Source organism: Alligator mississippiensis, chromosome 7 (assembly GCF_030867095.1).
Source record: "Alligator mississippiensis isolate rAllMis1 chromosome 7, rAllMis1, whole genome shotgun sequence".
In the NCBI taxonomy this organism is placed as follows: domain Eukaryota; kingdom Metazoa; phylum Chordata; order Crocodylia; family Alligatoridae; genus Alligator; species Alligator mississippiensis.
The window spans coordinates 53834146-53859940 of NC_081830.1; the positions used below are offsets into that span (position 1 = coordinate 53834146).

A 25795-nucleotide genomic window follows, 5' to 3' on the forward strand; every position below is an offset into this window, starting at 1 on the left:
CACTACACAGGCATTTTATCAGACAAACTCTGTCACACTATCTTCCCTTTTCTCTTAGCTGTTTGGTTGTTTCTTTGCTCCCAGTTTCTTCAACAGTTAGCTGTTAATTGAAGAGGAAGTTAGAGCAGTACTATTTATGTATAAAGTGCCAGTAGTGAGGTCAGCCTTTTTTAAATCATAGGAAGCCTTTGTATTGAAAAGCTCACAAGCTGAACACTGAAAGCAGGTATAAATGAAGAGCTAGGCAGGCAGGCAGGTGCCTGTTTGAGGTGACATATACGTTTGTAGTGTGTCTTCTTGCCTTTTCACATTCAAACCAGAACACAAACCAGCCTGAAAAAGGATGATTTTGCTTTAGAGCTTACTACAGTTCTTTTGTCTAGTTGATAGTTGCCAACGTCTCTTTCACAGGTCTGATTGTGTCAGTAGCAGATGGAAGTAGATATAAATGAGCTAGGCAGGCAGGTGCCTGTTTGAGGTGACATATATGTTTGTAGTGTGTCTTCTTGCCTTTTCACATGGGCTTGAATCCTACCATCTTTTCTAGTCACCTGCTACTGTAGTTGCTTTCCCTGGAAACTGCTCAGCTAAGTGTTTTTCCCTGTTTATTATACATCCCCCAAATTAAAAGTTGTCGAAGTTTATTGTAATTGGAAGGATTTCTTGTCCAAAAGGAAAAGAAATACACTTCTCTCTTTTATTTAGCATCTCTAGAAAAGCCTTTCTCCTTGACTCATTCTTCTGATGTTGTGGTCTCCAAGGTTCCTCGCTTTTTGCTCATTTTATTCCCTTCAAAATAAAAATTAATGAACAATAGGAAATTATTCCTATCGTGAATAGGAAACTGTAGGAATGAAAGGAGTCCTGTCCATAGCAACAGGTCTCTTTGTCAGATCAACCTTTAAACTAAACTTTCCTTTTAATATCTGTGAGCCTTTTATGACCTCTTAAGATCATTTAGTCTTTTGATATCCACTTCATGTGATCCTTCCATTGGACAAGCGTTCTTTCCTTCTTTTTGTTCAAGTACATCTTGTAGCTTGCAATTGTTGTTGAAAACAACATTGTGTTCTCTTAGAAGGGAAAATCAAAGGGCACTGTGATTGTTTTGCAGTTTGAGTCCAGAATGTGTTTATTTAAATCAGTCAATTTACCAGTAGCTGTAAATAATAAGATAGCTAATAATAACCAGGCTCTACAGGATTTAACACATCTAACATAATGATTTAGAACAGAAAGTCAGTCAACCAACTAGTTACAAAAACTGAATTTATACCTCTTCATTAGCTTTGGTAGCACATCCTCAGCCTTCTCCCAGATTTCTCTAGAAACAAGGAACTTTACTGGAATTATTCTTCAAAAGAAGTTAATTTTGGCAAGAGGGACAGTTTTGAATTCCCTTTTCAGCAGTTAAACTTGTTTATGTGGGCATGGAAGTAGAAAACTGATGATAACCATAATCAGCTGTAGTAATTGTTTTTCTTTACAATACATGAAAACTGCCATTACTTTCTTCTCTTCCAAGTGAATACATGCTGTTCCAGGTACTATTCATGTGTAACAATTCCTTTATTTTTCCAGTATTTTTTTTACACTTAATCCTTGAGGCATTTTGTATCTCATTAATCCTTTTACTGGTTCATATGAAACTCTTCCCGTGTAGTACAGACCTTGATAAGCCTGCAGACTGGTTGGTACATTTAGGGAACCTTGGTACAGTTTTGAAGGTACCTTGGTAATAAAGTTCTAAGTCATAGCAGAGGTTATGAAAAGTACTTCACATGATTTGTGGCAACTAGATCCCCCTTGTTACACTCAGATGCTGCATTATTTTAACTTTAGTATTTGAGGGGTTGTCTTGGCATTTTAGAGTTTTTAGATCCTTTTTATCTTTCATAAGTAATGAGCTTCTGTTTTTTCTCAATTGAAATGTTCTAAAATTTTCAGCTGGCTTTTCCACTCTCTTTGATGTAATTATCCTGTACTTCTGTGATGAATCAGACTTGGAGAATTAGAGTTTCCATTCATACTTCTCTATTTTTGTACTTTGTAGCCCTATAAGTCAGTCACTCTTCTCCTAGTCCTTATTATGCTTCTATGCACCTGTCAAAAGGATTCTCTCCTTAGTTTCTATGAGGATCTTATCTCCTCCGCCTGTGTGTCCATAGGCCTATTCTTAATCTGTACCATGTAAGTGGTGGACTGCATATGAAGTGGAACCTCTGAGGGGGCTTTGGACAGGAAATGTGCCTTTTTGTATGGACAAACTGTAGTTTAAACACATTTATATTTTATTTTGAGATAACATATCCCTTAGTTAAAATGTACATCTGATTATCTGTAATTCTTTCCCCCAAATCTAGGGCTATTACTAGTGAAAAGTAGTCGGTATTGGTGATAAGTAAGACTGCTAAGACAATAAGAAAATTATTTAACACAGAGAAACAAAGGCCTCTCTTTATTCCCATAGAACTTATGCTTTTCTGGTTAGTATTTCTGCAAAACAGGTGACTCGCCCTGTGCTATTATTTAACTCTCCCATGATGTGACACATAGTAATACTCCATCAACAAATGGAAAAGACCCAAGTGCCTAGGCAACAGACATGAAAATGTGTTGTATTTTAAATGGCAGACAAGGTTCCTTGGGTGAATCTGATATCTTTTATTAGACCAACCCAAATAGTTGGAGAATAGTTATTAAGCAAGCTTTCGGGTTCAAAAACCCTTCGTCAGGCTAAGGAAGTTTCAGCAGTTGGTGTGTGCTCTTCCCGGATGGAATGAAAAGTAATGAAGCCAGAGGCTGTGCTGGGGAGTCGGTTGTCAGGCAGATTATAATGTGTCATAAATCCAATGTCTATATTTAGTCCATGATTTTTAGTACCCAGGAGGTTGATGAAGTGGAGTTCATAGGCTTGTCTCTAGGAAGTGTTGTGTAAGTTTCCTGTGAGGATCAGGACTGAGAGATTGGAGAGAGAGTGGTTTTCTTGTGAGAAATGTGCCCCCACAGGTAATTGGGTATTTCTGTCTTTAATAGATTTCCAGCGTGCGTTCATTCTGGTGCGCAGTTGTTGTTTGGTCTCTCCTACATATTTTCCGTCAGGGCGTTTGGTGCATTGGATGAGATATATTACATTTCTGGAGGTGCAGCTGTAAGATCCTAAGATGCTGATGGCTCTGTTGTGGGGTGTAGTAATAGTGGGGGTGGTGGAGATGCGTTGGCAGGTTTTGCATTTCTTGTCATAGCACAGTCTGGATCCTTTTGGTGTGTTCTGGGCTTGAGGAAGTTTGCTTCTGGTGATGAAGTTAGCGAGGTTCAGTGCTTGTTTGAAGGCTAGGATGGGTGGCTCTGAGAAAAGCTTTTTAAGAACAGGGTCTCTTTTTAGTATGGGTTGCAATTGTTTGAGGATTTTTCGTACAGGTTCAAGGGAGGGGTGATATGTCATAACCAGCGGTGTGCAATTTGTGGGGGGGCGGGGTTTCCGTACTGCAGCAGTTCTTCACATGGTATCCAGGTAGCTCTTTCAAACTTGCGATCTCTCTCTCTCTCTCTCTCTCTCTGGAGGAGTGTCCTTGCTGGGTGAAAGCCTTTTTAAGATTGGTGAGGTGGCAATCCCGGGTGTTCTCTTCGGTACAAATGCGGTGGTATCTGAGGGCTTGGCTGTATATCACAGCTTTTTTGGTGTGTTTAGGGTGATTGCTGGTTCTGTGCAGATATGTATGTTGGTCTGTGGGTTTCTTGTATAACATGGTCTGTATTTTATCATTCTGGATACTGATCATCGTGTCTAAAAAGGAGATGTTGGTGCTGGAGTATTCTTGGGAAAGTCGGATGGAGGGATGGTGATTGTTGAATTTCTGATGGAACTCAATCAGAGATTGTAGGTTTTCAGTCCAAATGATGAAGATGTTATCGATGTATCTTAAGTATATCAAGGGTTTGATGGTGCAGTTCTTGAGGAAGTCTTCTTCCAGGTGGCTCATAAAAAGGTTGGCATACTGTGGGGCCATTTTAGTGCCCATAGCTGTTCCCATCTGGAGGAAGTGTTGATTATTAAAAGTGAAATTGTTGTGTGTGAGGATGAAGTGTATAAGGTCAGTAATATCTTTGGGTCTGTATTCTGAGTTGTAATCTTGTTCCTGTAGATATGTAAGTCAGGCTTGGATGCCATGCTGGTGTGGGATGTTGGTATATAGGCTGGTAACGTCCATGGTGGCTAGCGGTGTGTTGCTGGGAAGGTGGTCTATGTTTTTAAGTTTCCGTAGAAAGTCTGTAGTGTCTTGTCTTGTACAAAACTTGCTCTGTGGGTGACAAGCGGTTTTGGGATTGATTCAACAAAACCTGATATTTCCTCAGTTAGGGTCCCATGGTTGGATATGGTAGGTCTGCCAGGGTTCCCTTGTTTGTGGATTTTAGGGAGCATGTAAAAAGTCCCCGGGTTAGGTAGCGGGAGGGATCAATGTCTGTAGTTTTTCTTGTAGTCTTGATGGAAATGATCTGATGGTATTGTTGAGTTTTCTGGTGAAAAGGGGAGTAGGATCTTCTTGTAGTTCTTTGTAGTAGGTGGTGTCAGAGGGCTGTCTGTTGGCTTCGTTTATGTAGTATTCACAGTTTAGGATGACTATGGCTCCTCCTTTATCTGCTGGTTTTATTACTATTTGATGGTTACATCTTAGAGATTCTATGGCCTTTTTCTCTGGTAGAGAGAGGTTGTTGTGGTGGCGTGTGTTGCTGATTATTTCTTTGTTCATTCTTTCCCTGAAGCAGTCAATGTAGTGGTCAAGGTTAGGGTTTTGTCCACCGTGAGGTGTCCAATCTGACGTTTTTGGGGGCTTTTTGGCGTTGATCTTTTCCTGAATGTTGTCAGAGGATGAGTTGTTGTTGGGAGCGGGTTCAGTTTGCTCGTGGAAATATTCTTTGAGGCGCAGGCGTCGGAAGAATTCTTCTAGTTCTCCACATTGAAGTATTTTATTAGGGGTTTTTTCTGGACAGAAATTTAGGCCTTTAGAAAGGACAGATTTCTCAGTTTTGGTAAGCGTGTGTGTGGAGAGATTGATAATATTTGTGGGTTGGTTGCTGCTTTCAGTTTCATCAAGTTTGAGGTTCGAATGTTGTAAGGTGTTGGTGCTGCTCCTCTGGTTGCTTTGTGGCTGGGGAGCTTGTTCTTGGAATAATTTGTTCCATTTCTTCTTTTTATGTCGGATGAATGCTGTAGAAAGTTTTTCGTAGTCTCTTTGTATCCATTGTATATTGTCAGGGAAAATGCATGGATTTCTGTCTTTTTAAGTTGTTGTAGTATATGGTGATTTCCTTCCTGAGTTAGTCTCTTTTGGAGTAGAGTAGATGAAGTAGATGATTTCTAATTTTCTCTGAAGTTCTTCTGCATAGCTGTGAAGCATATTTGGAGTTGTGTGTAGCAGTCAGGGGATTATAGATCTTTAGTCCTTGGGGAACGAAGTTGTGTTTCTTGCAAAGGCTTAGAAAATATATGTCGCTGTTGAGTTTGGCTTCTTTCTTTTTCATGTTGTACAGTTTCCATTTCAGACGGCGTTTCTAATTCCAAGCTCACAATATGGGTTCTTTAGAAAACAAACAAACAAAGTGGTTGTTGTCCAAAATAACTGCCTAGGCTTCTTTTACCTCAGTTTTCACCTAGGCCAGTGATCAGCAACATTTCCCAGAGTCAGGCCAGAGTGGTTCAGCTTGTGTCCAAAGCAGGCTAATGCTAGTGTCCGGATGCTGCTGCCACTTCTCCACACACTTTACTGCGCTCTACCAAGCCACAGTCTAGCATGGATGAAGTCCCTCACTGCCAAATGCCACTGAAGCTCCAGTTATGCAGGCAAGATATAATGACTCCATGGGCCATAGGCTGCCATCCCCTGACCTAGACAAATTGTACAAAAAAGTATTTGTATTTTATTTTGTTAAATATAACATAAATTTCTTCCTTTCCCTTTTACATTATGCCAGAAACAAATTAATCGGATGTCCTAAAGAGTCTCTTCCTCCTTAAAATCCATTCTTCAGACCCTGGGATCCAAAACAGTCACTTCCTCTCCTAGCTGGGGTTGCTTTAGTCATGTCAGTTTCTTACAATTCCATTAACTTCTTTCTCCAAACTTTTAGACTGACTTTCTTCTTTTTAACATATTCATTAAGTATAGGGTGATAGTTTGCTATGGCTCCCAATTATTCTACAATTTCTGCCTGTAATAATAAACACAAATCACTTCTGTTTCAGATGCAGCAGGTTCTAGTTCCAATAGTGACCATCTTCTTAAAGGCAACCTGTAACAGTCATGTCATAAAAGGCCTGGAAAACATTCTATAATTTATACCCTGCAGAGTACCACTTCAGGGACTCAGCCACACGAGCAGTTATCACAAAGATAAAATGGTGGTTTCAGGAACAACAATGGAAAAATGTCAGCTTGCATTCTAAAAAGAGAGGATCTAGTAAGGATGGCGTGAAAAATAAAATGCAGTGGTCTTGAATGGTTCACCTTCACAGACAAACTTACTGTAACAATATAAAGGCAGATTCTTTTTGCTACACAATCTCTGCCTGCAAATTAGAAATAGAATCCAGGAAACAAAATATGGTAGAAATCCAAGGACTGTGGTACATAGAGAAAAGGTCAAAATGTTGATACTATTTCAACTTCACTGGACAAACTAAGCAAGAAGGAAATCAAACAAATGCATCCTGAGAAATCACAAATACTAGGAGATTTCTTACTAAAAATGAAAAAAAATGATGAAAAAAACTGTAAACTGTAACATTAGGCCTAAAAAGAAAGAAAATCTGCTGAAAGGGTTTCCCAAAATGTGACAGCTTTCCACTAAACCTGAAATAGTTAATACTGCAGATGGGCAGGTTCAAGAACTTCCAGTGGAAAATGTGAAACCCATTCCTTCATTAATGTACTGATTCTCAATACTTACATGGTTTACTTGCCAAGAAATAATTTAAATTGTAAGCAAGACATTTCCTAAAGCTCCCCTGATTAGTCCCTATGCTACCAAGGGAAGGCAATATTTTATTGTAAAAACTTTGGAAAGACTGAAAAAATATATATTATGCTAGTTACTTTTAAAATATACCATTGAAATTCAGTAACAACATCTTTTTATTCTCTGCTTGCTGACTCTTTCGTTCCTTGATTTTTTTTTTCTATGAGAAGACAGCAAAAATAGAAAATTATTTAAAGGTATGTAGGCTTAGTGGGGAGAGGGGAGGTACCTCTGTGAGGGAGATCTCAATGGTTAGACTTAATTAGTTTGAAAAAGTTTAGAAATAAAGAGGCAAGAGGGTGGCATAAGATTATTAATGCTATAAAGAAAACCAACTGGCCATTGCAATAAAAAGAAATCACAAGAGGGCATTCAGTTGAATTGAATGGGAATGGATTTAGCCAAAATGAATGCTTTTCTAAGAGAAGCTATAATACTCTTGTGGAAGTCACTGCTGCTGGAAATCAAAGGACTTAAGAGTAGTTGCTCTTCTAAAAGTAATGTTAGAAACTTCAAGTAACTCACCTAAATTAGCATTTACAAGAGTGTTCATCAGTTCTCTAGCAGCAAATCCAGAGGGGGGAGTGTTGTGGCTATACTCACCCCCTTTTGGATTGGATTGGATCCAGCCAGGGAGCCTCTCTCCCACCTGGATTTCCCTTCCCTGTTCCCCCCTCTGCTGCTGCTTTCCCTGCATTTGGAAAGTTTCAAGTTTCAAAGTGGGGCACTTATCTGGGAACAGTGAAAGCAGAAGAGGTAATGAGCAGGGGGTTCTTCTTTCCCACACCTGCTCCCCAGGGGACTAGGCAGGGTGGGGGAATTCACCCCAGCCCATCTCACTTCTACAGCTGTTACTGTTCCCAGCCCAGCTGGAGCAGGCAGGAGCAGCTTTGAACCTTCCCTACCTCTGGGACAGTGGGAAAATGGTAGCAGCAGAAAGGAAGGGGCAGTCGCCAGAGGCTGCCACTGTGGGGTGTGTCAAGGAGGATGAGAGTGGAGATATAGCTACCCCAGCAGAGGGAGTAGCTGCTCCTGCGCTCCCCTTTGCCAAATCATGGATCCGTCCCTGTAGTTCTCACTCTACCACCAGGAGAAGTAGCATGAACTAACAAAGAGCAGTGAGCCAGAAGTCAGCAGACCTGTGTTCTGCCAGTTTTGTCACTGAACTGTTATGTGACCTTGGGAAGTTACTTTGCATCTTTAAGGACTTTATCCTAAAAATCTCTTTCTCTTCAAATCCTTTTTTTTTTTTTTTGTCTTGACTCTTTAGACAAGTTCTTGTTTGGTCTGTGACAGGTAGGGAACATTTACTGTATACTGTGTGGGGCCTGGCACAGTGGGCCCCAATCTTACTTACAACATTTCTAGGCCATAAACTACAAATAGATGAATTTAGGAAAGAATTACCAACCCACTACTTCCAGTGGAATAACATTGCATAGTTAGATTAGGATGCGTATATCAGAGGCAGGGTGTAAGCGATGGCTGCTTTAATGTCAGCAGTGCTCCTTGCCCTGCCACCCCTACTGGGTCTCATCTGGCTTAAGAGGTTCCTTGCTGAATCCAGCCTGACGGCACAGATGGGTTTGATACCCCTGTGTCAGGTGCTTTATGGTAGCCTTACTAAAAGTTTGGTAGAGGCAATGTGAAAGGGGAAAAACTGGTCACAAAATCCTGAGTAATACCTATGAGAGTCACCCTTAATACTGCTATCTGCAATAGCCAGAGATTTAATTCTCAGCTTTTGGGAGCCTTCTAGCTAATTCTCCTGCACCTATAATTAACTCAATTCTTTGTGGTAGTTTGGAGCCTGCCTGCCTACCAGCAACATGGATGGTAGTTCTCAACATTAAATGGCATGATGTGACAATGATTAAAATGTCTTTAAGCCAATGAGAAGTCAGGTACCTGTTTCTAGTATCTGGCAGCTTAAGGGTTTAAAGTTCTTCTTTTGCAAGCAGATAATGCGGAATGAAGATTGTAGGTTATTTTAGACCTGTCTATCCTGGTGAACTTGTCTTTTAGATGGAATGTGAAAAATAATCCTGGAAAACCGTATTTTATGACTCCTGCACGTTTCCGTGGGAAGAAAGAGCCTTCACAAAAGTCCTGATAAAATATCCTTGTTGGGGAATGTGAAGAAACTAGCAGTGGCCCAAAGGATTTTGATTTATTATATAAATTTGACTAAAGTTTATCAAATTATACAGCGTGAGACTAACCACTTTTCAAGCTGTTGTGGCCTTGCTTAAAGACAAGTTGAGAATAAAAAGATACACAGGTCCTCTAAGCTACCAGCAATGCCTTTCACTGGCATCAGTGCTGAAAGACCTCTCAAAGATGCAGATCTAAGTTAGGAACTTTGGGCCAATCACAGAAATATCCATGCTAAATCATGGACCCTTTTGAAACCTGCATTTTTATGAATTGAGAGAGAACACTATTCAAGCCTCGCAGCATGCATCTCCCTAAGCAGTCACCCCTGGAATCTTGCTCCCTATTCCACTCCCTTACCCTCCCTGGCAGCAAGACCCTGGCTAAGTACAGACTGCCATAAAGCCTGTGGCTGAATCAGTTCAATCTTTGCAGGTTAGTCTAAGCTGCATAGATTGAAAAAATAAGCTAGTAAACAGATGTTCACTTTTGATTCCAGAAATGCAGCCATGCACTTGCAATGGCCCTGGTACACCTCCCTGCTTGGCTGGAGCAAACAGCGTGGGCTAAGGCTATCCCGCCCACCTGCCCTGCAGGGGAGGAGAGGTTTGTGGGGGAGGTGCAAAGCATCCTGGGATGCTGAGGGACTGTGAGTTAACTTGAATCTGGAGGGGATTTGGCACAGAAGTCCAATAAACTGATTTAACCTTAATCATTTAGGTCTGATATTACATCCATTCAGGTTTATATTAAGCTGGCTTTGGCCATGTTGAAAACGGTTTATGTGCACTGACCTTCTGGGCTAGGGACAGAAGTTGCACATAAACTGGTTTAAATCATCAGAAAATGGTTTGAACTTGTAACAGAAAAGAAGTTCAGTGCACATAAACCAGTTTCAAAATGGCCGAAACTGGTTTAAGATCAACCTTGTTAAATGTAGTATCAGACTTAACTGATCTGGGTCAAATCAATTTATGAAACTTCTGTCCCAGGCCCCTTCCTGGTTTAAGTTAAATCAGAGTCCCCCCACATGCTTTCCAGCCCTGGGCTGGGCTGGGCTGTGCTGCCTGCTCCAACAGAGAAGGGTTTTGAGTGGGGTGCAGGGACTGCCCCCCCACCACCAGTCATACCCCAGCTGGGGCCTGGGGCCAAGGAGGGGGAGTTAAACCCCACTTCCCTTTTGTACAGAGTTGCCCTGCCCTGCCAAACTTACTGACAGTCACTGCTGGCTGCACTGTGGACTACAAATCCCAGAGACAACTGGAAACAGGAAGAGGAAGTGATGAGCAGCCCTGCAGAATCCTGCTGCTGTAATTATGGACTCCAAATCCCAGAGACCAGATTTGCACTTTATAGACTAACCAAAGTGTGTGCATGTGTGTGTATACACATGTGCACAAGTATACATGGTATACATACTCTGGTTAGTCTATAAAGTATAAATCTACCCTGCCTCCAGCAGATTAGCTCACACTAGTAAAGAACCCCTCTCTGGCTCCATTTTATCTCTATATATTTCTCAATCCTATATCTTCTGAGTTCTAAAAACTGATCAGAAACTATAAGCTGATTATTCACAATACATAAAACCTTACTTTCCTTGTTTATTTCTGGTGGGCTTTCTCCTGACGTTTTAGTCTCCTTGTTATTGTTCATTTACCTTTTCTCCTAAATTAACATATGTATGGCTCCTCAAACTTCACCTTGCCAACATCAGCATTTTAGCTCTCTCTCTGTGGTTGCCTGTCTGTCTCCCATTACCTGGATTAATTTATATAACCCTGGTTAATCTAAGTGGGTTAACTACTTTATTTTTCTCTCTCCTACCCACCTGGCCTCTCCCAGCAGCATTCCCTTCTTTTTCTTCCCCCTTCCCTACTCTTTGTATTCTAATCACTGCTTTCTGTTTAAAAGCTCTGCTTCCTACAGGCCCTTCATAGCATCTGATGAAGTAAGACTTCTGCTTACAAAAATGTATGCATCTATGACTTTGCTAGTTTATAAACTGCCTTCTGTCTGTCTCTCGAATCATGGATTCTTGAAAGATTTGCATGCTTGCACTTGAAGAAAAAAATCCTATTACCTATTGCATTATTATAGTACAGTTCATAATTCCTATATACTAAGAGTGCAAGGACAGACTCTTACTCTGGGCAGAAAAATCCCTTGTTTGTTGCTTCGTTATATTACGGAAAACCCTATAGTTCTTTGTATGTATTTAAAATATCACTTGTAAGATTGTTGGCAACTGGATCCAATTTATTGTTTTGTCTGTGTTTACCCTCCTTTCCCTAGGTCATTCCATTAGGTATTTTCATAAATGAAAATAATTCTTAAGCAGTGGTTTACGTACTTTCACAGAAGGCACATTCTGTGAGCAGCTCAGCCTGTGTAACATGCTTGGATTTTGGTTTCTTTTGGCCATTCAAGTCATAGCCCCCTTATGGCTCAGGGCCAGATTACATATTCCAAGTAACATGTAATAGAGTAAGAAAGTCTAAATGATTCTAAAGGAATCTAGGCTACAGTCCCAAAAGCCTGAAGAAGAGCTGGCCCAGATTAAGAGTAGGAAGTGGGCTACCTTAGTTAACACGTGTTTTACCCATCTCTTCCTGTCCCTCTACACCTGAGTTATCCTATGCAGTAGACTATCTAAGCTCAAATCCAGTTCAAGTCAGCAGTAAATGTGAACTTCTATTATTACATCTATTAAATAGCCTATGTGAAATGAATTAGAAGTTTGTGGACAATTCATTGTAAACTGCTAATCAGTCTCCTACAAATAGCATCCTTGTGAACAGTCTCAGCAGAAGCGCAGTTTTAGAATGGAGACTGAATTAACCTTCAACCCTGAGGAGTGATTTCCATAGGCCTGGATTTTAAATATATATGTAGGACAATTTGCTGTACTTTCTTCGGTCTGCGCATAAAGAGAACACTTCAGTATTCTGAGATGCCATAACCTTTCACAGGCACTCAAAATTTGCTTTAAAAAGTTTGCTTTAAAAAATTAAAATCCGCTTCTGGGTTCCTGAAAGCTGAACTGCTGCTGTGATTATTCTTCCTCTTTACTGTGCAGTCTGTTTCCAACAAGCAGGAGTTATAGGAAAAAGCAGATCTATAAATAATTTACCTTTGCCATTATGTTAAAATCATGGGAGTGGAAGTGAAAAAGAAGTGGCATTTTAAATAATGACAGATTTTGTAATTCATTTTTTTTTTTTTAATTCAGCTGTTTTCCACTATTACATTTTTTACTTTAAATAATTATTAACTTTGATGATACTTTGTAGAAGCAGAATGGCTAACATAACCTGTTACATTTATTGGAAAGAATCTTAAATGAAACATAGCAGTGAACATTTTTATCAGACAGAGTTGCTGTAATTTTTGCTAACATTTTCAAAGAATCCTTTACATGCAAATTGGTACTAGCAGTTCACCACAGATCCCATATAGCTAATCCCAGGATTAATTTTGTAGGTCCATCAGTAGTGAAGCAAGATGGTTTTAATGGACCATTAGTCTTCCTGTGTGATCCTTCTCTTTGTCACTTAGCCTGCTGGGTTAATTGCTTTAGAATGGATATTATTGACCTCAATCCTTGTGACAAGCAGTGTGTGTCTTATTCATCTTCCAAATGCACGCTCTTGGTTCTTTGTTTCTTTTGTTCCTGATAATTATTCTCCCAGAATATATGTTTGTAAATTATAACATATATTGTTACTAGTTTCCATTAAGAGCTTCTGAAAGACTGGGCTTCCAGAAATGATTACCCACGAAAGCACTAGCTTTTAAGTTTTGCTTTTTATTTTAAAAGCAAAATCACAAGTGTAAGAAACCTTTTGTAATGAAGAAAGAAATGCTAGAAGCTATGAAAGGTGCAGACAGATGTAAGTGCTTTTGAAATAAACAGCTGGCCAATACATGCCTGAATGTAGAAGTGTAAATCTGACAGTAAGTATGGGAAGATGCAGAAAAAAATTGTTTGGAAAGATTGTAGGAGTGGGAAATTTAGATTAATGGGTAGGAGAACAGGAGTGATATTTGATAACATGAAAGAGAATGGTACATCCATAAAAAGGATGGGGTTTATTAGTATTTTTTATTCAGTATTTGGTGTTTATTAATATTTGATTTGATTCCATGTTCTCTTCTCTTTAGAGACTAAAATAAAAAGGCAAAGGTCTCTACACTGAAGAGGGTAACAAACTAGAAAATAAAAAGGAAGGGAAAAAGGTACAGTGATACACATACACAGAGTATAGGGTGAGCATCATATGCAATCAGAGAGGTAGGATAGGTTTTGAATTAATTTGGAATTAAAGATTATGTATGGGAACTGTGATGTCGGTTGTCGATGGTATCACTTGTCGGTAAGGTAGCCCCGCCCTTCGACTCGCCTGCCACGACTTTGCTGTTAAATTCTCACAAGAAGGTTTCACTGGAGATCTTCCCAGAGGGGTTCCTTGACACGGTTGTACTCACAGTTGTTAGGCGTGATGTTCCATGGGTCTCCGCCTCCCCTACACCCTGTCCACTCGCCACCCCTTAATGTGCTGGTCGGATGTTAGCCTCGGTCTTTGTGGGCTTGCCCCGTAGTAGGCCTCAGATGGAGGGAAGAGCACGCAGCTGAACAACTTAGCTGGCTCGTGTCCCTTCTCTCTCTATTCCTTGGAGTTCCTTCCTGTCCTTTGGTGTCTTTTCTCCCTGTCCTCTTCAGGGATAATATTCTCCTGGGGAGGTGTGCGATGCAGATCCACCTTCCCTTCCCCAACCATCTCCAGGGGACTCCGAACCCCTCCCCTGCTCTACTTCTCCTAGGGGAAGCACCAGTCTCTCTTGACCCGCCTTCAGCAGGGAGCTGCTGTGTCTCCCCTGCTCTGCCTCAGCCAGGGGTTCAAAGGTTTCCCCTGCCTCGCTTGCCGGTACTGCATGGGTACAGCATGCCTCTTCCCAGCAGGAGCCTCAGCATACCGGAGGTGCTGCCAGCCACCTCTCTCTCTCTCTCTGGCTCCTCCTCCTCATGGGTCCTATTGGGGCTTTTAAACATTCCTGCAGCGGCCATGCCGGCCGCCGCGATTGGACCGGCTGCCTCCCGCACAGGGAACAGCTGCTTAAATAGCCGGCGTAATGCCAGCTCACGTGACTGCAGCTGTGGCTGCCGCCGCGGTCCCCACTCCAGCACCGCCGAGTCTGCCGGAGGCAAGTTCCCCCCTCAGGGGGTCTGCTTCCAGGTTTTGTGTGCCCCGCAGTTTTCCCTCACCTCTTCTCAAGGCCATGGTGGCACGTCGCCGCCACAGGAACATTGAAATGGATGTCAAACTCCAACGCTAGGTATTTTTAAACTTGGATGGCTACAGTCAAGCACTTAAATCCACATTTGATTACTGAAGTGGCTAGATTTTTCATAGCTCCTCTTGAAATGAATTGTCTGTTTTAAATACTTAACACAGGAACTTGAGTTTGTAAATGTGGTCATGGTTTACAGCAAAATTGTCTGAAATTTTGTAAACCTTAATGAATGCCTGTAAGAGAAAGAGTGAGTGTTTGGTTTTTTTTTGGTATGGGGTGGGGAGGTACTGAATCTAACCATGAATAAATAGGCATATTAGGTGAAACCCTTATCCCATTGAAGTCAATGGAAGTGTTGCTTAAGTGTGGTCAGGATTTTAAGTGCTAATTTAAAACCTTTTTAGATATAATAAAAATATATTCATGCAGAAATACTAAAGATGTATGGAATTAAAATTTGTCCCATTTCTGTTTCCATGTCAACGGCAAAACTCCCTAGTCTTTGATGGGAGCAAGATCTAACTTGTTATGCTTGAGGGGGGGATTGGCAGAAAAAGATAGCTTTAGAAATTAAACTGCTAGGTCGGGGCGGGCAAAATGCAGCCCGGGGGCTGGATGCAGGTCACCAGGCCATTCTATCCGTCCCACAGGGCCCCTAAAAAATTTAGAAAATTAATATTAATCTGCCCTGTGCTGCCTGTCATGCAGCCCTCGATGGCTTGCCAAAACTCAGTAAGCAGTCCTCTGCCCAAAATAATTGCTCGTCCCTGTGCTGGTTGCTTCTTGCTCTCCAAAGCATTTACGTGTGGCTTTTAACTGTCAGCTTTTATTCACTGGCACCATTAAACCCTCCTGTATTAGCTTGGTTTAATAGAAAGCAAAAGTTAAAAGTCTGTTAGCTGTGAAACATTGAGTCTTCTAAATAAGTAACATGCATAACAACACTTTAGAGAGAGGTGAAAAATGAGGAAGGGAAAGAGAATTTGGCCCTTTAACGGAAGAAAGTGTGTGTGCGTGTGTGTGTGTGTGTTTCTCTAAAATTAATGCCTAGACATTTTAGAAATTAGTGCTTTAGAAAATACATACAGCCAGATAGGTAAGCAATGTTACAGTTAGAGAGAGGTAGACATTATTCTGAAGTTGTACAGAAAGCGGGGCAGGATGTCACCTTATAGACTGAGTCACTGAGAGAAGCATGAGCTTTCATAGGCTATAGCATCTGATGAATAGGCTGTAGGCTATGGAAGTTAATGTGTCCTGACCAAGTTAGGCTATAAGGTACCACCTCAGATTGCAGTAGTTAATAATTACATAATTTTCATTAATGTAGCCTCCACCATAAGAGAGAGAGAAATTCAAGGCCAGTACAATATTTAATCATGTTTTAAAACTTACGACTTGTGACTAGATGTTCAACCGGATGTAAACTGGCAAAGTCTTATGGAAGTCCATGGTAAAATTCCTATAGCAATCAATGGAACTGTGCCAAATTACATTAACTGGTCCTTAAATTCTTATTTAATAAACCATGACAAAAAGATTAATGCTCAGTTCTTTCTTTCACTAAAATCAATAGTATGATGCCTACCGACCACCAAGGTAGAGAAATACACTTTAAATGCAGCTGGATCACTAACCCCCAGAAGAATAGTTATGTTTATATTAACTAATCATAGATAGTGCTGCTAGGCAACTTTGTAAGTTAAATTACAGCATTTTTAAACTGTATTAAATCATTTATTTAAACTATGCTGTACTAAGTTCAAAAACATACTTTAAAAAGCAGTATCTTTACAAAGCAGAAATACAATTTTTTCAGACTTTGGGAAGGTTTAATTCAGGGCAGTGCCAAGGGTTCCTCAAGGATATCAGTAAGTTCTATGAAACAATTAGCTCTATTTTGTTTCCTTTGCTGGAGGAAGTTGTATGGCTTATTATTGGCTACCAAATTCAGATAGGGAAGAATACGTATGTCTGTTCTTTATAACAAAAGAGACAAAGATCTGTAGCAATTTTCTTTGCATAAACTCGACTTTCTTCTGAAGATTGCCATGAAAATACTCACTAAGCTTTTTTGAAGCTGTATTAACAGTTCCTTTGAAACAATACCAGAAGATCAGGCAGGGATTATTTTGGAAATATATTAATCAGCAAATGTCATAAAGTTAGATGAGACTATTGCAAATGCAAAGCTTTGCTGAACTTGTTGACTCTCTGGTTGTAAGAAAAGGTTCATAATGGAATGGTTGTTTTTGGGAAGCAAGGGCAATGTAAAAGGTTAAAGAAAGTTTTTGTTTGAATGTATACATACATGTTATTTCACTTCTACAACATAAACAAATACAGTTATAATTGCTATGAGTTTTGAAACAAACATTTTATAAAAGGGCTTTCATTCCTTAGTCTCTGCTTTAAAGCCTGAATTACTTTGGAAAACATTGCATTTGTCCCGGCTCTAGAAAGATTTACCATGAACTACGCATTTAAAAATCATTGATCCAAAAGTTGCTTATGGCAGAGTGGTTTGAAAATTGAAAAGTTTTTCCCCCCAAACTTGAAATTTTTCAACCAACCCTAGTACAAAATACATTTTCCTATTTTCACCTATGCTACCAGTAGCACAGGCTAGTTACAACCTTGCTGCACAAGGGCAGGATGTGCAGACTTCGGCAGGGAAATGCCGACCTCCTGTCGCTGCACTAACGAGTAAGAAGGTTGAGGAGGATTCACTGTAAAGTGGTAACCATGCTCCTAGCTAGCTTCCTCGTGGTCAGTCTCAGCAGAAGCCCAGTTTTGGAATGGAGGCTGCGTTACCCGTTCACCCTGAGGTATGGTTGCCAACCTCCTGGATGTCGACTGGGATCAGCATTGATCTCCCAGTGGCTATTGAAAGCAATCCAGGAGATTTTAACAGGATATTTAAAAAAAAAGAATGACATTAGGTCATGTCCGAGGGGAAAAAAACCTCCCAGAATAGTTTCTGTCAGTCAGCTACCCTACCGGGAGGAGGGATTTCTATAGGTTTAGATTTCAAATTAATACAAACCTTCCTAGGCTCAAGATAACACCCCCATCCCTGCATTAGGCTCCTGGTCCCCCTGGGAACATGCCAGCTCTCAGTTTTCACTCATCTTTTGGCGATGGAAAAATAATCCAGGGGGGTTTCTGTGGCAAAGCACTCAGGAAGACCATGTCCTGTGGAAACGGTTTTGACTCCATGGATTCGTACTTGGCACGGTGAGTTTATCTTGTGCACGGCGCGGGCACCCCACGGGCTGGCAGGGCGAGGGCGGTGGGCGGTGCCCACCCCGCCCCTGCACGGCCCAGATGCCAGTAGGGCCCGGCTTGCGTCAGGGGGGAGGGGCAACAGAATGCCCTGGCAACGGTATGACTGACAGTTCTGTGAGGTCTATGCCCTCGGGGCCCCCCCGGAACGAGGCGGGGGAGGGGCTCGGCGCCCCGGGCAGAGCAAGGCAGGTAGCACCGCGCTGGTGCGGGCTGGGCCGGAGGCCGCCCGGGCGGCAGGGGGCGCTGCAGGCGGCGGGCGCGCGCCGAGCGGCGCCCGGCCTCTCCCTACCCGCCCCGCGCGGCCTCGCGGCGCTCGTCGGCTCCCGTAAAGGTGTCGTGCGGGTTCCGCCTCACTCGTCATTCACCGCTCTGGGCCCGGCGTCGCCGCCCGCTCGCAGCGCGCGGCCCGGCCCCTCCCCTCCCCCTTACCCCCGGCGCGGCGCGATGGCGGCGAGCGCGAAGCGGAAGCAGGAGGAGAAGCACCTGAAACTGCTGCGGGAGATGAGCAGCCTCCCGCCCAACCGCAAGTGCTTCGACTGTGACCAGCGCGGCCCCACCTACACCGACATGACCGTGGGCAGCTTCGTCTGCACCTCCTGCTCCGGCATCCTGTGAGTGCGGCGCAGCCGAGGGTCGTGCTCAGGGCTCCGGCGGGTGGAGCCGCGACTCCCTGCCCGGCTGGAAGTGGCCGCCGAGGAACAGTTGGAGGCGGTCGGGCTGGGGGAGGAGCAGGAACTTGGTCGCCTCCTTTTTGGTCCTTTTCTTTTTTTAAAACGTCGAAGGGCTTGTTCGGGGATAGGCGCCGGCAAATCCTGTAGCCATGAGTCGGGCTCTGAGAGGCGAGGACTTCTCAGGACCGTGGCTCCTACCAGCTGGGGTCGAGCCGGATCACCTCCTGGGGAAGGAGGTCTTGCAGCTTGTCTGACCCTATCCTGTCTCCCTAGTTGGTCCAAGCCACCCTTGCCTCTGGCATCATTCCCAGACCCTCGCAGCTGCAGCACCGCACCACTTTCCTTTCACAGCCTGCTGATGCCGGAAGGGTTAAAATGCATTACAGGTTTCTGTGACTTAGGTGGCCAGACAGCTTGCATGAACAAGCTGGTCTTCCTCCGCTTTCACTGGAAACTTCGGGAAATAAAGCTAAACCGGTCTGATAGAATATTAGTGGATTAAATTTGGATAATTTAAAGGCAAAGTCCCTAAGGGCTTTGTTGGATAAACAGGTTTGTGTGCATGAGTAAGGCTGTTTACGTGTGCAGGTGTTTACAGAGCTAGGTTCTGAGGGAAGGGTCAGAAAAATCGGAGATTTTTAAGTGTTTAAATGACAGATATTTTGTTCAGGGGTCTAGATCTATGCTTTGGATGTAGGAGTTTAATAGATCATCCAAGAATCTGAAGAATCCTCTGACAGGAATGGATAAACGAATGGTGAAGGTATTGAAAACTAAGGGTGTTTGTAGATGTGCTGTGCAGGAGAGGGAGAGCTTTAATTAGCATGGGTCTGAGGGATGCTCTAAAGCTTCCGGAGTGTCACATGTATCAGGTCCCTATGCTGAAATGGCGGCAGGGACACTCTAACTAAAGCTCATTGAACAAGCTTTAGTTGTAGTGTCCTTGCCGCCACTTTTCAGTGCAGGGACGCTGATGCACATGACACTGGAATGCGGTGGTTACCTCACTCCAGCAGACTCAGTTAATTACAGCTACAATTACAGCATGTCGCAGCAGCCTCGCTGCACGTGTATAGGCACCCTTCGGTACTATTTCTGTGCCTGGCTGACAGCATTACTAACTTCTAAACAGATAAAACATTTCAGCTCCATGCTGAATCTACATCGACAAGCTATCTATTGTTCCATCAGATTCCCAATTAGTTCTTCTCTTTCTTTTCTATTCTCTCCTATGTTTTGCATAGATTTATTGCATGAAGCCTATTCATAACACAGAGTGAATCTAGATTGTACAACTGAAAAGAAATCTAGAGCTTTTAATATTGGGTAGTCCCTAATATTGGTACGGCAAACTAATAAGCTGCTTGCATTTGCAGCTATTTTAAGGTGATGTGTATAAGCTTAATATTCTTACTGCTTGAATGAACGGTATAATTTAATTTAATCACACATAACAATACTACTTCTTAGTGGGGTAGCTAGTCCTGCTTAACTAGTATGAGTGCATTTAATAAGATACACAATGATTTCAGCTGAGATGCTTAGCATAGCTTGAAGTGGATTTGGGTTCTTCTGTCACCTGTTAGAACCGCTATTTATGGACTAGAGGCCCTAGTCCAGTATTCGATAATATTAAAGGATGCACCTACAGTGGATCAAATGGCAGGGTAAAAACCGATCACTTTTTTTTCTGGTTCAGTGTTTGACACCATTTTGCATACTAAACCCACTAGCTGGTGAAACAATCTTAGTCCGTTAACAAATGCAATAACTTTTTAAAGAGGATTTTAAAAACACTTTTCTGATCTAATAGATCTTGTGTTTACAGATGGAATAATTAACCATTATGAGACTTTAAAATGTTTTACCTAAACTTGGCTTTATTTATCTTGGCTCTCACTTATTTCTTAAATCATATATTCTGCATAAAATACAATGCCATAATAAGTAACATTATAGGAACCTATCCTATGATGTTTTGTTTCATCATTTAGTTTTAATTTGCTATGGAAGACAAGTGGCACTTACTCGATAAGCCAGCTACAGTTCTAGTTAAGTTTTGCTGTTTAAAATGAAATTTTGCAAAGAGAGTATGTCAATGAAAATACAACTATAATTCAAGTTGACTTGTTTCTTACACACACAAAATCTCAAAACACCCTTAACTTTGAAGGTGGAATTCAACAATGAAGAGAAATTTAACATTTCATATTATGAAGCTTTAAATAAACAAGTCTTGTGTATCAGTTAGTTTAAGGAAGACTCCAAAATAAGGAATTTTCCACATCTGTTGGAGTGGTTGTGATGTGGAATACTTTGGAGGCTTATTTATATTGTTGTTATTTCATCTGCATCTTGCACTACCATAGCAGATACCAGTACTTCATATTTGATAGCTTTGTTTGTGTGTTTTCCCTAGTCCAGCTCTGAAGAACACTAACTATGTGATATAGTGAGAGCAGTTGTTTGCATGGTGTAAATAAAAGATCTCTAGATTTGCCTCTTATACAGATTAAAGTGGTGATTAATTTTGATTAAGGTATCTCTTTGGAAGAGAAAAATGAAAGAGCAGTGATTTTTTTTATTTATTTTTTTTTTAATTAAAAAAAAAAATACTTCCATGGGCAGCATAGTATTAGACATAACTATTGCTGACTGAACTTCCAGATTTGACAGTTAACTGTCTGACCATTCTTCTGGAATTGTGCGGTATAGCTAAATGTTTTAGTGGTCTTAGTCAATACATCATAGTATGTATTTACTCCTTCATTTGTGTCCAGTTTTGAATGTTCACTAATGGCCTTTCTCAAGTTTGGGCTTACATTAACTTATAAGCAAAAAATTTATAATGAAGACTTAGCTTTAAAAGTAGAATACAACAAAATAGTGAATTTAAGAGTTTGTGGCCTCTTGACGCCCTCTGCTCTTGTGATTTGACTTTGTGGCTATATGTCATTCTGTTCCTGTGCTGTCAGTGAGGAATCCTAATATGCTGGATTTGGGCAAGGCTTGTACTAGGTGAGCTATGCATATTTGTTGGAGCATCTGGTGGGCAGGGACAAAAATAAGCTGTCCACCGCTCTGGTTTTCTTTTCACGTGTATCCATTTCTGCCTTTTGGTTGGCATCACGTGGTGTCTTAGGGGGGTCGGGGGGTACTAGGAATGCGTGTCTTTATTTGTTTGACAGGTGGAAAGCTTCACGGCAAAAGTGATCATAGTAGGTGCACCAGAAAAATGTAAGCAGGGTGGGCTGCTTCCTGGTCTTATAGAGAAGTCATGGAGAACCTTTCAAATGCTATGCCTTGATGTAATGGCTTTCTGAACATCTCTCTTTTACTGTGCTCCATACCTCAAAATCACCCTTTGAGATTTTTGACTAAATGCCTCTGTGGCTCATCTCCCATCTGTCTCTGCATATCTTTCTTTCAGCTGCTCTTATCCTTTGCTGCATAGTCTTGTTTCCAACTTTCATAGATCAGCATTTTAAAGAAGATTGAGCAATAGCTGGTTCCTTTCTCCAGTAGTTACTAGAGAGGTTGGCTTTTTTGTAGTCTGAAAGCCTGCTTGTTTAATTCCTATTTATGTTATTTTAAAATGCTATTTAAATTACCTGGATAGAAGATGTAGGAACTACATTGAAAAAATTGGTTATCACTTGAGGGTTCAATTACTGTATTTGCCCAAAACCAAGATACCTTTGAATTAAAGATGACCTCCCAAAATTAGATTCTTTATATAGAAAATTTGTCAGCGTTCTGTGTATAGAATCTAATTACTTGGGGGTTGTCTTAAACTTGTTCTGCCCATCCCTGCTGCTGCAATGTGGGGCAAACAGTGTTGGGGGGGGGGGGGAAGCCAGTGGAGGAGTTGAGCAGTCTGAACCCCTCCTTTCCCTCCGCATGGCCTTTGCCCTCTGTCACTTGCCCTCCCTTCTGCCAGCTCCATTGCCTTCACTTAGAAATAACATGCATGTATTTTGATACAAAATTTCCAATACCTTGTGGAAAAGCAAAGAAAATGCCTGGGCACATTTTTGTACAAAAATGAAGCTAGGCTGAGTAAATATCTGTAATATAAATAGGGACCTACCAAATTTGAGGATGCTGCCCCCTGATTTTGCAGGCAGAATATAGGCCTGGCAGCTATTTCATGGACAGAGCGTGCCCCCCTCTGCCTCTGCTTAAGAGGCCCCAGTAGCCCTGCCCCTTGCTGCTTTCTGGCTATGAGGTCTGTCCGTCATGTAGCCCCGCTGCTTGCTGCAGATTGATGGAGGGGGGTGGGGCCACATGACAGGCAAACCTTGCTGCAGATCAGGCAGGGGACAGGGGAGGCAGCCATCTTGCTGGCAGCCCTTTGAGCAGGTAGTCCGTGCCCTGGTAGGCTACTACAGCCCTGAGAGCTGCTGGCTCCCCCTGGGGAGATGACATTTTATTTTTCCATAAATTTTCTTTTTTTTTCCATGGATTTCATAGGCATTGCCAACCTTTGCGGGCAATGCTGGATTTCACAAAATCTGTGAAATCGTGATTTCGGTAAGTCCCTAAATATAAAGAGTGAATATTGTAATGATTGCTAAAATAAAAATTACAGGTTTAAGAATTCACAAGAAAGTTTAAACTTAAAAGAAATTTCAACAGCTTTAATTATAGAAATATTTCATGTACCAATGCAGCCTTTATTCTGCTTTGCATTAATCCCAGCCCCCATTCTGTCCCTCTGGGAGCTGCAGGTCTCTCATCATGGTTACATTTCTCTAACTTTAAGTATCTTGACTAAAGAACAAGGAAAATGCCCATATTACAAACTGAGTGAAAGCTGAGCCATTCAGAGGGGATGGACATAGTTTTAAACTACTGTACATTTGACACAAAACAGACATCTTTCAGGATATATGTATAAGTGAGCACATTGTATACACTGGGATTCCCAAGAGGTTGTTCAGCAAAATTGGAAGCATTGTGTGATGCTAAGGGCCAGATTCGGTTCCACCTGTTTGGTGTTGAAGTCTTGAAGTGCGATCCAACTCCATTTTATTGGATGGAAACCGGTTGATGTGTAGCCATTATTTTAGACTAAATCACAAAAAGCAGTAAAGAGGACCCACATACCTTTTGTGTTAACCTTTCTGAACAACACCAAATGGGTGAAAAGAAATGGCACCTAGATGCTGAATAGGTGGAATAAGTTCTGGTCTTAAGCATGTAACTGATCATAATAGATAAGGTTTCTTTCCACCTAAGTACTTCTGTTATAAGTAGGGGTGCACTGATAGAAATTTTTGGGGCTGATACCGACAGCTGATATTTAAGGAGGCATATTGGCCGATACCGATCCGATTTCTGATACAACTGCCTCCAGCTGGTAAGTCTGGTGTGGTGAAAAGGGAGGGGGGAGGGAAGGTGGGGGCAGATCAACATCCCCTGCGGTGACAGAGGGGGCAGGAGCAGGCACTGCCCAGGTGGGGCGGAGCCATGCCTCGTGCTGAGGGTGGGGGGAGGTGGCTCCTGCTATTGCTTGCACCAGGGAGGGGGTGGGGAGCATGTGCCCCTCAGATCTGTACAGGGCGGGCTGCTGCTGGGGCTGTGCGGGGCTCTTCTCGGCCGGAGCTGGGCTTGGAGTGGGCGCTGGGAGGATGCTGCATCCATCCCAAACTTTGCCACCAGCCGCCTGGCGCAGCCCCAGCTCACTGCCCTGCCTCCACCCATGTGCTGGAAAGATCTGGGGCTGCGCCAGGCAGCTGGCAGTGGTGGCACTGGGACCAGAGCAGCAGTGAAATTGCCCCCTCTGGACACACCGGAGGGGCACACCAGACCTTACCACACTGGACCTTGCTGCTGATTGGCTGAGGGGGGTGCATGGCAAGCAGCTTTCTCAGCCAGTCAGTGAAGGGGGTGGATGCCATCTTGGCTGCTCCCCTTTGCTCTGGTGCCCCTCCTCCCCCCACCCCAGCAGGCTGTGCAGCTGGACCACAGTGGCCATGAGGACTGCCGGCTCCCCCTGGAGAGCCAGAATTTATTATTAAACCACCCTTTCCCCTCCACCCCCTGGGATTTTGTGGACACTGTCCAATTTTGCAGACAATGCCCAATTTCATGACTTCCACAAAATCATGAATTGAGTAGGTCCTTAGTTATAAGGGGATCACTAATCTAGCAGACAGACATAGCAAAATCCAGGGGCTGGAAGTGGAAACCCAGGCTAGAAAGTTGGTGCACATTTTTAATGGCAAGGGTGACCACTAAGCAGTAGAACAGCTTGTCAAAAGATTCCAGTAAGTTCATGCCAAGATTTTGTCTTCCTGAATATGTGGTCTAGCTGAGCTGGAAACTCTTGAAGGGTTAGCAGCAAATTTGTTTTTTTTATTCTGGTCATGGCCATGGATGTTGCACCTCTTTGGCATTCTTCTTCATAGAACCAAGATTACTTTGCCCTCTTAGCCAAAGTTTCATGCTAGGCACACGTGTGCAGTTAGTCACCTTGACCCTAGGTCTGTCTTGGAGCTGCTGCTTTCCAGGAGGCAGTGCCTTGTCCTGTAAATATGACTTCACTTTTTTGTCTGGGTGGCTGACATTTGGCAATAACTGAATATTTGAATGAGCCCAACATGCAAAGAGATCTAGACTGTGCTGTAGTACTAACCTGTTCTTATCACTGTGCTAGGCTTCAAATAATAGATAAAAATAATGTATAAACTTATGTCAAAATTTGATTTCTGCTGGGTAATTATGAGTGGAAAAATGCCTCTTTCTTTTAAAGCCAGTCACCCTGTTTTTAACTTAAGAAATGCATTCTTGTTTAATGTAACATTTTAACCAAGATGTTATGCAATACTCGGTTTTGTTAGGTCAATATTCTTATCTTTTGTCAATTAGGCTTGTAATAGCAAAAGTCTGATAAGACCTGTTTTTCATAACCAATGCCAATCAACATAGTTTTAAGTTAACTCTCAATCTTCTTTTTTTTCCCCTTTTCTTTATGAATTGAATTCTGGATCTGCTCTTCATAATTTTTGCCTGGAATTAACTAGCCTGTAATTACTCGGGTATCTCATTTTGACACTTTAAAATGTTGGCACAGTGATAGCCTTTTTCAGTCTCCTCTTCCAGTATTCTGTATTTGATTAAAAATTAACATAAATGACTCGGAGAACTTACTGGAAATTGAGCACAACAAAAAAACAAAACCCCTCTTGAGATGCAGTTTTCCAGTATTAAAGACTGTAGATACTGTCAAACATCATTAGTTTGGAACGGAAAATACTGCCTTATCCCTGTGTGGTATGAATAAGTAATCCAGCCTCATTCCAATTATAGAATACAAATAGGAATCTAACACTATTTTACTGTCTCTATCTAGAAACAATTGTATC

General features: G+C 42.1%; 1 protein-coding gene across 8 annotated transcripts in view; it reads left to right on the top strand.

Annotated features, from left to right (window-relative positions):
• Positions 1 to 25795, top strand: part of AGFG1 (ArfGAP with FG repeats 1) — a 72802-nt gene that overhangs the window by 121 nt on the left and 46886 nt on the right. For 7 of the 8 annotated variants that reach the window (XM_019491736.2, XM_019491735.2, XM_019491737.2 and 4 more), the window contains exon 1: positions 18092 to 18365. The exons of the other annotated variant lie outside the window; for it this stretch is intronic. In XM_019491736.2, the coding sequence (XP_019347281.1) occupies positions 18199 to 18365 (167 nt within the window). In that variant the 5' untranslated portion in view covers positions 18092 to 18198. Of the gene's footprint in view, positions 1 to 18091; positions 18366 to 25795 lie in introns of those variants that run through there. 8 annotated transcript variants of the gene reach the window in all.